Raw genomic sequence first — 13,843 nt, 5'->3', positions numbered from 1 at the left:
TTTCCCTGTTATATATTTGTTAGACGCTTGGTGGTGGCAGCAATAAAGTCCAGGGGCAAAAGGTAAAATAGTTTGTACCTTGGGGAAGTTTTAACCTAAGCTGCTAAAAAAAAGCTTAGGGGGGTTTTCATGCAGGTCCCCACATCTGTACCCTAGAGTTCAGAGTGGGGAAGGAACCTTGACAGAAGCAGTTATACCAACCTAACTCCTGGTATAGACAGTGCTATGTTGACGGGAGAAAAATTGTTGTCCTATCCTCAGAGGTTAAGGAGAAGAAGCAATGGACTTAAATTGCAGCAAGGGAGGTTTAGGTTGGACATTAGGAAAAGCTTCCTAACTGTCAAGGTAGTTAAGCACTGGAACAAATTGCCTACAGAGGTTGTGGAATCTCCGTCATTGAAGTTTTTAAGAACAGGTTAGACAAACGCCTGTCAGGAATGATCTAGTTATTACTTAGTCCTGCCACGAGTGCAGGGGATTGGACTAGTTGACCTTCGAGTCCTACACTTCTAAGATTCTGTGATTAAAAAAATATAGTAGCAAGACATTTCTTTGTGCTTTTTGTCAGTGAGTATCTGAGGATTCGGTAGGAGCTTTTGATTAGCCATATGAATTTTCTGTGATGGTTTCAAAGCCCTGTTGTTCTCTGTGGTTTTAGAAGTAAAATTTGTAGATGTTTTAAGCAGAGCTCTCTTTCATCAAAAGAGTCATTTACGTTCCCTTTGAGACAAAGGACAGCTGTGATAAAGTCTACACTCAGTCACCTTTTCTCTTCACGTGAAACACTGGTCATTGCACAGAACGCTCATTCCACTGGACTGTTAGTTCCTCATAAACACACGGAAAATTCTCATTGGTATAATAATATGCCATGGACAAACATTTTGTAGTTATTAAAGGAAATGTTTTGATTAATGAAATGGAAAACCAGTACAGTTCAAGTCTCCTGAAAGAAGTTCCTGCCACACTAGGACACCATATGAAAAACCAGGACTGTCCCAGTCAACTGAGACAATATGATCACTTTATCTATAGAGTCTGTTGTATGCATCATTTACTTCTTACCAAATTTCCATGATCCGAGCCATTTTTACTCTGACCATCCCATGACCTTTCCTTGAGCTGTCAGGCTCAAATATGTCTGGCAAATTCAGATGGTTTAATTTTCAGTATCCAAGTCTGTAGTGTGTGGGTGGGTGGTGGAGGGGGGAACACATTTCTTAGATACTTTGAGATTATTGTTTATACAGTGCTGATCTCTCACCAGTTGCCTTTTTCCATACTTCATAACACTTTTCCTTTTTTAAATCAAAATTCATGTGTGATCTGGAAAAACTTAGCATGAGGTGGGTGCGGGGAAGCATGAAATCTCCAGCAACAGCAGAAGGTACGCAGTTATTGGCATTTGTTTTTCATTATGATACATGTTTACACACCAGTTTAAACATCTGCTGAAGATCTGGGAAGGAGTTTTGTTGGTCATAGTGCACAGCCATGTGTTTAGCTATATTTTTGAAACCATAAGACGGCAACAGAATAACAATGTACGTGGGGATGATAAGAATAAAACTTGACGTGGGAGTCTCTGGCTATAATATAGGGTCTTATTGTTTTCAGTCTGTGTCTGAGTCTAACCTACAGGAGAGGACCGAATCTACAGTACATCAAGTTTATCTCAGCTGTGAGTTTATTGATAACATGTGCTAAAGATACATTGTATGTATTGATTGATGGAGCAACTCTCACAGTCAATGTTTGTGAATGCTGACTTAGGGCTTCTTTACATGGGGAAATTGACAGGCAGATCTATAGTGCTAAAATTATACTACAGTGGTATAACTCCCATGTGGACAAGATTCTGGAATAAAAGTGACTTTATTTCAGTATAATAACTCTGCTTTAGAAGTGGAGAGTTTTATACTGGCATAGCTATAGTGGGATCATTATACTGCTATAGTTCTGCCAGTCAGTTTCTCCATACAGACAAGCCCTTATTGGCAGTTATTGTGAGCCTTGTCCTCAGCTGGCTTAAATCCACACAGCTCCATGGATTTCAATAGTGCTGTGAAGATTTACACCAGTTGATGCTCTGACCATGCCTATTTTAGTTGTATTTAGCTATAGTTTCTCCAGAAATTTAAAATAGGACTGACCATATTTTCCTGAATTCATATTAGTTATTACAAATTTAGGGCTTAAGCCAATTGGTGTGGTCACATGTGTTTGGAAAATAGACCTTCCCCAATGGCGGGGGAGGGAGAGAGAGAGAGTATGTCTACACAGCAACTACTAGACACCCACAGCTGGCCCGTGCTAGCTGACCCCTGGGGGTCAGGCTGAGGGGCTGTTTCATTGCTATGTAGACAGCCTGAGCCCAGAAGGCTACACAGCCCTGCAGCTCGAGCCCCATGAGCCCAAGTCAGCTAGCATGGGCCAGCCATGGGCTTTTCTTTGCTGTGTAGATACCCTGTGTGTGTGTGTGTGTGAGAGAGAGTGTAAATAAGGGTTTCCATCTATCAGATTCCAAATCCATTTTCTCACAGTTTACATTTAAACCCCTTGTGTTTGCAGAACATGGCTTTGTTGGATATTCGAAAGAACTTATGTTTAACAACACGCTACCAGATTACAGTACGGGGGAGTCTTTCTTCACCGTTTTTGGAGTGTTTTTCCCAGCCGCTACAGGTACTATACATTTTATTACCTGATGCTTTATTACCGGAACTGCATTATAGAGGCGAGCACACGTAAGCAATGTGAATTAGTCTTAGCACCGTTTCAGGGTAGCAACGCATGCAGCTCTCTTGGTTATCAGAGTTGGCCATGCCAGCCTGCCTCAGTGAGTGCATGGTGGATCAGTGATTCTGGGATGCCTCACATTCTGTACAGCCTCATTGCACTCTTTAATTTAATCTTCTTTTTCTTGGTGGTCAGAAATTCCGCATTGTTTTTAATCTATTGGTGCTGAGCTGTAATTGGTGTGACCTTCTAATTTTCTGCCTTTTCTCCCCTAATGGACACTGACTCTTGTCTTAACTCCTTGATACAGGGAGCTGGGATTTCTTTGACTGCAGTCCACTGTTATCTATGAAACCTGTCCTGACTGCCAGACTAGAGGGTTAGGCATTGGTTTAGGTCAGTGTTTTTAGGCCACAGTATTAACCTACCGTATCACATTTGATAGTGCTTACCTATAATGGTGATGAAAAAGATTTATTTCCTAAATTTTGGGTAATAATTCTTAAATGCTTCTCCTCAAGTAGATGGGCATTCCTATTTCATTTTAGATGGGGCAACTAATGCACAGGTAAGTTTTGCCTAAGATCACACAACAAATGCGTGGTAAAGTTGGGAACAAAACCCGTTTGTGCTGACTCCCAGCCCTTTACTCAATGCACTAGCCCACAGTTCTCCTCTCTCCCTAATTATAGATTTTGTTTTGCATTAGCCTCTCAGCATAGCTACTGAGAGACTCTCGCTAATGATTGCTGCTGTGGTGGCATATGTGAGGTGAAGGCTGGTGACGTGGTAGATATAGTACCACTGCTTATCATTCCAGCTGACACATTTCTTAAAAGTAATTGTGGGTCTGGTTTTATTTCACTTTCCCTAAATTAACAAAAAGGCCATAAAAAATGAATCTGGCAATGCCAAGTGGGAATGAAATCACCATCAATTCGAGTTAGAATACCTCTTGTTGATGCTGTTTTTATGCTATAAAAAGTACCGATTGTAAGCAGTTTCCATAGTGATGAATCCTTGGATTATAGAATGAATTTTCAGAGGATTAGCTCTAAGCAACTAGCCGAAAGTCATTAGCAGAGTTGCTGCAATACAGGGAGACATATTATATGGTTTCATAAAACAGATGAAACAAATGAGTGTTCCAGTAGCATAAATACTTGTTTTGTTAGAAATCTACCTCATTTGCTTTGGAAGAGCAAGTGTTCCCGTTACTTCCCTTTTGTCCCAAAATATTCGTTCACCCAGTTGGATCACCAGGGCTACGTGAACTTACTGCAAAGACCGACTGAAGAATCTTTCTTTCAATGGCTTGTGTGGCCTTTTACAGAAAGGAATTGCTTCCCGTTTCCTTGAACACTCCTGTAGTTGTGTTCTGATTATGCTGATTATAAAGGGAGTATTTGTCAGAGCGGGGACAGAGGCAGTGGTGATGTGTCAGGCCTAGCAGACTGTCAGACCACATTCAGCACTCAGAAAGGCTTGGTCTCTGAGCGTCTCATTTCATGCATTTTGTTGAGTAGTGGGAATAGTTTCTCTTTTGTTCACTCTCTATGGAAGGACTGAAGCACTTTAAAGGCTTCTGAATCCTCTGTCGTTGTGTTGCCTGCACAACCTATGGGCTCGATCCTGCAATGTTGGGAGCTCCCTTTACTTCCTTTCACTTCCACAGTGGTTGAGTGTGCTCAGTACCTTAATGGAGACTGGGCCACTGTGAAAGTGCTTGAGTTATTTCTTATTTGCCTCTCACTGAACTCCCTTATTCTAAGTCCAAACAGGTTGGGCAGTGATTTGGCAGGCGGCTTCTCGCGTGTGCCCAATGAGAGTTTGTTTTCCTTTACTGCTATCTTGTCAGCGTGGCTAATGGCACCATGTGCTCCCTCCTGGGAGAATCGCTGTTCTGAGTCCAGCCTCAAGGTAGTGGTTGATGGTATTGTTTTTCCTTTCTCCCTTACCCGTGACTACTGGCTATGAGGAGGCTGCCATGTCATCCCCATGTCTGGAGTGCCGCTGCTCCTACCCAGCTGAATAGGGAAAAAAAGAGTGTGCTAAAACCTCAGAGTTACAAACACCAGAGTTACGAACTGACTGGTCGACCACACCCCTCATTTGGAACCGGAAGTACGCAATCAGGCAGCAGAGCCACCCCACAGGCCCCAAAAGCAAATACTGTACAGTACAGTACTGTGTTAAATGTCAACTACTAAAAAATAGAAAGGGAAAGTTTAACAAAAGATTTGACAAGGTAAGGAAACCATTTCTGTGCGTGGTTCATTTAAACAAAGATGGTTGAAAGCAGCATTTTTCTTCGACATGGTGAAGTTGCGAAGCTGTATTAAGGGTGGCAAAATACCTTGTTCACCTCAGCAGGCTCAGTCCTTTTTAGCCTTGGAGACTCCTCTCCTCAGTCAGCCCTTTGTGCTTGTTTTCGTTCCCTTCTGCAGTAGGGAGTGCAGCCTCCCTACTGGGAAGGTTTGGTGTCTTGCTGCAAACAGCCTACTGGCAGCTTCCCTGCTCCTCTCACTCCCTCACTCTCTCCCTCCTTCCACACAAGGGAGGGTTTAAAAAGGTCTCAAGTTGGAGTCAGCTGAACCTAACTGGTTCCCTAGCAACTCCTTTTCCAGCTGAACCTTATTGCCCCTTGGTTCTCTCTCTTCAGTGGATAGGGAGGGGCCTTTTAACCCCCTGGGACTAATTACTACCGCCCTCCCCGTAGCTGTTTGTGCTAGGTTTACCACATATGGCCTCCCCCCCACCCCCGCTCAACACTGCGGGGTTGGGCTACTTGGGTCGGCAAACAGTGCGCTCTCGACAGGCCATCCGCATTGCCATGTTGGATTCCAGACCTATGTTGTACTCTGAAGTGGAAGAGTTGAAGTGACAGGAACCATCTCGTCACTCTGGCATTTTTGTCTTTATTTTGGTGCATCCACTGCAGAGGGGCATGGTCCGTGACAAGGGTAAACCTCCGTCCCACTAGATAGTAGCGGAGGCTTTCTACGGCCCATTTTACCGCCAGGCATTCTTTTTTGACAACGTCGTATTTCTGTTCCCTAGGCAGGAACTTCCTACTGAGGAAGAGGATGGGGTGTTCGTCATCCCCGACCATTTGTGAAAGTACCGCCCTCAACCCTCCATCAGAGGCGTCGGTTTGTAGGATAAACTCCTTCCCCCAGTCTGGGGCCACGAGTATGGGGTCAGTGCAGAGGGCCGTCCGTAGATCTGAAAAAGCCTTTTCAGCCGCGGTCGTCCATCTTACTATGTCTGGGCCCCAAGCTTTTGTCAGGTCCGTTAATGGGCATGCCCTGGTGGCAAAGTGGGGAATGGACCGTCTAGAGTACCCCACTAGTCCCAGGAATGCTCTGATCTGTTTTTTTCGGAGTGGTCGGAGCCACTTCTGTATAGCTTCTAACTTGTTGAGTTGGGGCCTCCCCACGCCCCATCCCACTATACACCCAAGATATTTGGCTTCAGCTAATCCGAGCGAACACTTGGAGGGGTTTGCCGTCAGCCCCGCCTTCCTCAGGGTATCCAGCACTGCCTCCACCTTCTCCAAGTGTGTCCCCCAGATGCGGCTATATATGATAACGTCGTCGAGGTAGGCTACCGCGTACTTGCCATGTGGTCGCAACAGTTTGTCCATGAGCCTTTGGAAAGTAGCGGGCACCCCATGCAACCCAAGGAGGAGGAAGGTGTACTGATATAGTCTCTCTGGAGTAGCAAAGGCCGTCTTCTCTTTGTCAGCCTTGGCCAGGGGGATCTGCCAACAGCCCTTGGTCAGGTCAAGGGTAGATATAAACCGTGCTTTTCCCAATCTGTTAATTAGCTCATCTGTCCGGGGTATAGGGTACGCATCAAACTGGGACACCTCATTCAGCTTTCGGAAGTCGTTGCAGAACCTCACGCTGCCATCCGGCTTAGGCACTAAAACCACTGGGCTTGACCATTGGCTATGAGATTCTTCAGTGACTCCTAAGGCCAGCATTTTCCTGACCTCTGTCCTGATCTCCTCTCCTTTGGCCTCTGGGATCCAGTATGGTTTGACGTTCACCTTCACTCCAGGCTCTGTGAGGATGCGATGGTGAACCTCAGTAGTCCTGCCTGGCTTTTCTGAGAACACATCCTGGTTGCGTTTAATCAGGCTGATCACTTCAGATCGTTGCTCCGGAGTCAACTCCGGGGATAGTCCCACTTGGTCGGGCTGGTTGCTTTTAGGGGATGGTGCCCCTAGCGCAACCACATGCGCTTCTCTATCCTGCCATGGCTTCAGCAGGTTTATATGGTAGATCTGCTCCAGCTTCCGGCGACCTGGCTTTTGGACCTTATAGTTGACTTCTCCTATGGCTTCTATTATCTCATATGGCCCCTGTCACCTGGCCAGGAGCTTGCTCTCTGCTGTGGGTATGAGCACTAATACCCGGTCTCCCACCTGGAACTTCTGGGTCATTGCTTGGCGATTGTAGTATGTCCGTTGGGCCTGTTAGGCCTTCTCCAGGTGTTCGCGCACAAGCGGGTGACTTGAGCTATCCTGTCTTTCATTTGCAACACATGTTCAATGACATTTCTCCCGAGATTCGGCTGTTCTTCCCAGCCCTCTTTGGCCATGTCCAATATGCCCCTGGGGTGGCAACCATATAATAGCTTGAATGGGGAGAATCCAGTGGAAGCTTGGGGAACCTCCCATACAGCAAACAGCAAGTAAGGCAGCAGGGCGTCCCAGTCTTTCCCATCGCGACTAACCACTTTCTGTAGCACATTCTTCAATGTTCTATTGAAGCGTTTGACAAGACCATCGGTCTGGGGATGATAAACTGATGTCCTGAGGGTCCGTATATGGAGCATTGTACGTAGGTCCTTCATTAACTTAGACACAAAGGGGTTCCCTTGGTCCGTCAGGATCTCTTTAGGTATCCCTACTCTGGAAAAAATCCGGACTAATTCTTTGGCTGTGGTCTTGGACATAGTGTTCCGTACGGGTATGGCCTCAGGATTTCGGGTGGCATAATCTAGTACTACCAGAATGTACTGATGACCCCGGGCTGACTTCTCCAATGGCCCTACTAGGTCCATAGCTATTCGCTCGAATGGGATTTCAATAATTGGTAGAGGTACCAAGGGGCCCTTAGGTGTGGTCAGGGCCCATGTATCTGACATTCCACACAGGAGGTACAATATCACCGGACCACTGCATAAATGCCGGGCCAAAAAAACCTCTGCAGAATCTGATCAAGGGTCTTATCTACCCCTAGATGGCCCCCGAACAGATGGCTGTGGGCCAGATCCATCACGCCCCTCTGATGCTTCTGTGGGATGAAGAGTTGTTCTATGACTTGCTCTTGGACCCGGACTACTCTGTATAGCAGATCACCCTTAATCACATAATATGGCCCTGGGCCCTTAACTCTCCCCTCCACGGGGACCCCATTTACCTCATCTCCTTCTTTACGAATATTGCTGTATATTGGATAATTGGCCTGATTCTAACCAAAAGTCCCGAGTGAGGTCCCCATTTGTCCAAACTCAGGGGGATCTACCTCTGACTCCCCCTCGGGGAAAACCCCCGGGGAACTAGGTCTGGTGATTGGGTCATTGATCACCTGCCCCACCCCGCTGTCCGTTGAGCCACCTCTTTCCCCTACAAGCGTAGATTTCTGGTACTGGATCAAGATCCTCGTTCCCCTCCTTTTATCCGCCCTCCGTTCCCTCCAAGTCTTCCTGGGCTTTCCCAGCGGGGAGAACAAATCCTGGCCAAATTCATGTAAGGCTGGGGGTGGGGGGTGGTTATCTATCTGGGCCACCCCCTGGATCCTGAGTTCATTATTTTCTTCCACCTTCTCCCCAGGGAGTAGGCTATCAAATCCCAGGAAGTCTCATCCGATAAGGACTGGGTAGGGGAGTTTCGGAACTACTTGCACCGTCACCTTAGTGGGGTTTCTGAGAACTTCTATTTTTATGGGGATGGTTGGGTAGTAACTGACATCCCCATGCACACAGGATATTCCTGAGCGTTTGGCCCGGGGTAGTTGGTCCTGCCCGACCAGCTTTCCTGAGACCAGCATGATTGCACTTCCCGAGTCTACTAACACGGTGGTCTCTATACCATTCATCTTAATGGGTCTAGTGTATCTACGAAGGACCATCGCAATCCCTACTAGACCCTACTTAGTCTAGTAAGAAATAATAATACTTATTAGATCACATGGTCCCCCTATATCTCTCAGTTCGCATTGCATGGGCTCTTCTAGATTTGGGCATTGGGCAGTGATATGCCCCCATTCGCCACATGCATAACATCGGTACCCTGCTCACGGCAGCCCCCGATTTTTCGGGCTACTGGGCTTTCTCCTCCGAGCCTTTCTCCCCCAATCCTCAAGTCTCTCTGGGATCTCTGGCTGCTCTTCCGCCTCCTTCCTCCCCTCCATAGTCCGGCCTGGTGCTAGGGCAAACCGGGGCCTCGGTGCAGAGACTTGTCTCCGATTCTGGCGCCTTCCTTTCCCGGTGGTCCGAGAAAGTTCTTGGGCTGCTAAGTGTTTCTCTATGAGGGCAACTAGTTCATCATAGGAGGAAGGATTGTTTTGGCGGACCCACCCTCGTATGTCCGGCGGCAACCCTGTCGTGTACCTATCCAACACGTGGATTTCCACTATCTTCTTCAGCCCATAGGTCTCGGGGCGGATCCACTTCCAGGCGAGGTGGATTAAATCAAATAGCTGGGACCTCGGCGGTTTGCTGTCCCGGTATTTCCACTTGTGGAAGCGCTGGGCCCGTATGGCTGGTGTCACATCTGATCTTGCCAGGATTTCCACCTTCAGCTGGGAGTAATCCATAGCTGTCTCTGTGGTCATGTCAAAATAGGCCTTCTGGAGCTCCCCACACAGAAATGGAGCCAGGATACCTGCCCACTGGTCTTGGGGCCAGGTCTCCCACAATGCTGTCCTATTGAAGGCGAGGAGATATGCCTCTATATCATCGTCCGTAGTCATCTTCTGTAAATAGTTGCTTGCCTGCAGTGGCCAGGCCCCCTCGGGCCCATGCATCAGCGTGGTCAGGGCTTTTAACTGGTTCACTACTTCATTCAGGGTGGCTCGATCTTGGGCCACCTGGTTCATCAGTAATTGGTTCATCTCTTGTTGGACGCGTACTGACTCTTGCTGGGCAGCCATCTGTACCCTGGTAGCCTCTTGTTGGGCCGCAGTGGCTTGTTTCAATGCCTTCACTACATCCTTCATTTTTTTGGGGGGTGATTTACCTTGCTCTGAGATGGCTTGCCACAGAACCTTACTCACTCACCAAATCCCACTGCTGACACCAAGTGTGGCAAAATACCTTGTTCGCCTCAGCAGGCTCAGTCCTTTTTAGCCTTGGAGACTCAGGTTTGGGGCAAGACAAATCCTCATAGGTGGCACAGGGTCCTGCTATTCCTCTCTTCAGTCAGTCCCTTGTGCATGTTTTTCTTCCCTTCTGGGGAGGGAGTGCAGCCTCCCTACTGGGAAGGTTTGGTGTCTTGCTGCAAACAGCCTACTGGCAGCTTCTCTTCTCCTCTCACTCCCTCACACTCCTCCTCCTTCCACCCAGGGGAGGGTTTAAAAAGGTCTCAAGTAGTTGGAGTCAGCTGAACCTAATTGGTTCCCTAGCAGCCCCTTTTCCAGTTGAACCTTATTGCCACTTGGTTATCTCTCCTCATTGGATAGGGAGGCTCCTTTTAACCCCCTGGGACTAATTGCTACCCTCCCCCCCTTGTAGCTGTTTGTTCTGGGTTTACTGCATAAGTCAATGTTCAGTTGTAGACTTTTGAAAGAACCACCGTACCGTTTTGTTCAGAGTTACGAACAACCCCCATTCCTGAGATGTTCATAACTCTGAGGTTCCACTGTATTTATGACAAAGCTGCAAAGAAAATTAGCCTTCGTGTTATTAAATGGTGCTTCATCGCTGCTGGTTCTTGGCAGCTGGGAAAGCCAAAGCTAATAGACAGAACTTATTTAAAGCTCCAGCAGTTTATTATTTCATTGGTTAGCAGTTGTAATACCAGTAATAATACTCAAGAGTCTCTTAAAATACAGCTTTTTGCGATGTACAGTATAATTAATTGGGTTGCTACGCACAACTTCCCTCATTTTGGTTAGTCAGTTATTCGGAGGGTTTAAACAATTCCCTGGCAGTAGCAATGTGCCAGTGGTGATTGTGTGATCTTACTCCCATTCCTGTTTGTATTAGAGCAGTGCATAGAGGGCCCATCCAGGTACCAGTGTGTTAGGTGCAGTACGTACAGAAGAATTTGCCCGGAAGAACTTGCAGTATGTTTAGACAAGAAAAGAGATGGGAGTAAGGAAGTATGGGGAATTGAGGCCTTGTCTACATTTAACATGCTGGACCGGCACAGCTGCACCCATGCAGCTGAGCCACTGTAGCTCCTCAGTGAAGTTAGGTCAGTATAACTGCATTGCACAGGGGTGTGGATTTTCCACAACCCTGAGTGATGTAGTTATACGGACATAAGTTGCTAATGTAGACCAAGCCTCAGGCACACCCAGGCTCCTGGTGTGTCTATACTTAAAGCACCACAGCACTGCAACTGCACCACTGTAGTGCCTCAGTGTAGACCAGAGGGGGGAAAACTACAGCCCGTGGGCCATATCCGGCCTGCAGGACCCTTCCCTCTGGCCCCCGAGCTCCTGCCACGGAGCGGGGTCAGGACAGGCTTGCGGAGGAGCCAGTCCAACTCCCCGGCAGCGCGGTGTGCTGGGCGGAGGCTAGCTCCTGGCCCCTCCCATTCTGCTCCTCTTCCTCCCTGCCTCCCTCGCAGTCACAGTCCCCCAGTGCCTGGGCAGCGTGGCTGCATCTCCAGCCAGGCGGCACGGCTATAGCGCCGCCAGACCTGGTGCTCCAGGGTGGTGCGGTCAGGGGACAGGGAGCAGGGGGAGTTCTGGTGGGGGGCTGGATCAGGGAGGGTTGCAGGGGGGCGGCCAAGGGGCTTGGGCCCTGCTGCCGGGGACAGGGGCAGAGCAAGCCAGGGCCCCCCTCCACCCCATCATGCTTGGGCCCTGTCCCCAGCAGCTAAGCCCAGACAGGGAGCGAGCCCTGCCCGACTGCCAGGGAGAGCAGCCAAATGAGCAGGGGAAACGCACAGGGAAAGGACTGAGCTCCCCTTTCCCCCATCCCACAGGTAACGTGGAGCAGGGAGAGCAGGGAGGGTTGGAGAGAGGTGGGGGTCCCAGGGGTGGTCAGGGGGTGGGGAGCAGGGAAAATTGGTTAGGGGTGGGGGTCCCAGAGGGATGGTCAGGGGGTAGAGAGCAGGGGTGTTTGGATAGGATGCCACCTGTAGAGTCAGACCAGTTGAACTGGCAGGAGAGAGTTTTTGAGATGATGACTCTTTAATAATAGAAGTGAAATAATCTTGGAACTAGAAGGTTCTGCCACGTTGGGGGGGGGGCAGTCTATCAGAGTGCAAAGGGTGCTAGTCCTCAGCTTCTAACTTGAGGATTTTGTGATGGGTGATACAGACCCCTCTCTCTCCTGAATGAACCCTCTCTCTGCTGGAAATGGAGGGATTTACATCTGTGAGTGAAGAGGAGCTTCATAGGAAGACACCATGAGAGTTCAAGTTCAGATTCAGCAATTAATAGTGATTAGGGTACGCTTTGTGGAGGAGAAGCGGTTTGTGGAGTTCTGTATGTTGGGGACTTAGTGGGGATTGGATATTGGAACTGTCCCAGAGCGAGACAATTGTCACAGGGCAGTGGTTTTCCACGTGTGGTGGCACTACATCTAAGGGCTCTTTGAAAGGTGGTTGTTACCATAGAACAGAGGTTTTCAGTCTATGGTCCATGGACCCCTGGGGGTCCGCAGACTATGTCTAAGATTTCCAATGGGGGTCCGCACTCCATTCGAAATTTTGTAGCAATCTGCAAACAAAAAAAGGGTGAAAACCACTGTCCTAGTATAGAAGTAGGGGATTTGAGTAATGGAAAGTTCTTTCCAAATGCCAGCCTTTAATAAATCAGTTATTAATACTAGAAAGCCACACACGTAAATTAACATTAGAGACTGGATATGTATCATTTAAGTGATACTTAGGAAACTCTGTTGCTGTGTGTAATGATAAGTGAGGCTCCAATTATGTGTGAGTCCCTGTGTATCCTACCATCTGTGAGCGAACACTTTTCACAGAGCAGTCACTCCATATCTGACCTCTCAGTCCTCATCCTCAATCGAAACCTGCACAACACTTTCAGAAGATGAGCCTGAGAGCTTAAATCCATAAGTTCGTAGACACTAAAAATCATGGTTTTAATAAAGACACTAGATTTATGGCTTATCACAACAACCTGTAACCCACTAATCTGTATTTTTTGTCCTTTGACTGCAGCGGTGTTAATTGGCCACCTCATCTTGAATTGTTTCTTAGATTATGTGTTAACTACTTATGATAAACAATGTATTCCACCTTGTATTTGGGTGTGACATTCACAGTACCTTTCCCAGAACTGAGGAAGAGCTCTGTGTAGCTACAAAGCTTGTCTCTTTCACCAACAGAAGTTGGTCCAATAAAAAATATTACCTCACCCACCTTGTCTTTCTGAAGTGAAGCTGAGTAAATTGTACTTTCTGGGGATTTCATTAAAAAAATAAAATTTAAGGCCATGGTCCAAATTCTGTTCTCAGTTTTTCTGAATTTTCAGTGTTATGACTCCAGTGATGGGAGTGGAGTTAGTCTAGTTTTACAGTTAGGCTAGGTTGCCTGGTACCCAGTTTTTGACCGGAAAGTCTGGTCAAAAGTGGTCTGTAGGGTGTTCAGTCAGTACTTCTGACTGGACACCAAAAGTCCGGTTACTGCCTGCAAACCCCACCAGCAGCCCGTCACATCAGCAACCAAAACTTCCTCCTGACCCTAAAGAAGAGGAAGACTATGAGCTGAATTTACCAGTTCTGCTAGTACTGACAAAGGTATCTTCCTCATCTGCCGATGAGGCGGTCTCTCCAGCTTTGCTGTCCCCTCGAGATGACCAGCAACTCCTGGAGCTGCTACCAAAGGTGGCAGAAGAATTCCAAATCTCCTTAGAGGAGGTCCAGGACACACAACATAAGTTCCTAGACCTCC

The 13,843-nt window shown here is 47.6% G+C and overlaps 1 protein-coding gene across 11 annotated transcripts in view; it reads left to right on the top strand.

The window, feature by feature from the left end:
* The window catches only part of SLC12A8 (solute carrier family 12 member 8), a 95,582-nt gene that overhangs the window by 44,701 nt on the left and 37,038 nt on the right, over nucleotides 1–13,843 (top strand). For 10 of the 11 annotated variants that reach the window (XM_073305176.1, XM_073305174.1, XM_073305173.1 and 7 more), the window contains one exon: nucleotides 2,572–2,685. The exons of the other annotated variant lie outside the window; for it this stretch is intronic. In XM_073305176.1, coding sequence (XP_073161277.1) covers nucleotides 2,572–2,685 — 114 coding nt within the window. The remainder of the gene's footprint in view (nucleotides 1–2,571; nucleotides 2,686–13,843) is intronic. 11 annotated transcript variants of the gene reach the window in all.

Source organism: Lepidochelys kempii, chromosome 11, assembly GCF_965140265.1.
Source record: "Lepidochelys kempii isolate rLepKem1 chromosome 11, rLepKem1.hap2, whole genome shotgun sequence".
Classification (NCBI taxonomy): Eukaryota; Metazoa; Chordata; order Testudines; family Cheloniidae; genus Lepidochelys; species Lepidochelys kempii.
This window is presented reverse-complemented; position numbering and strand designations above follow the sequence as displayed.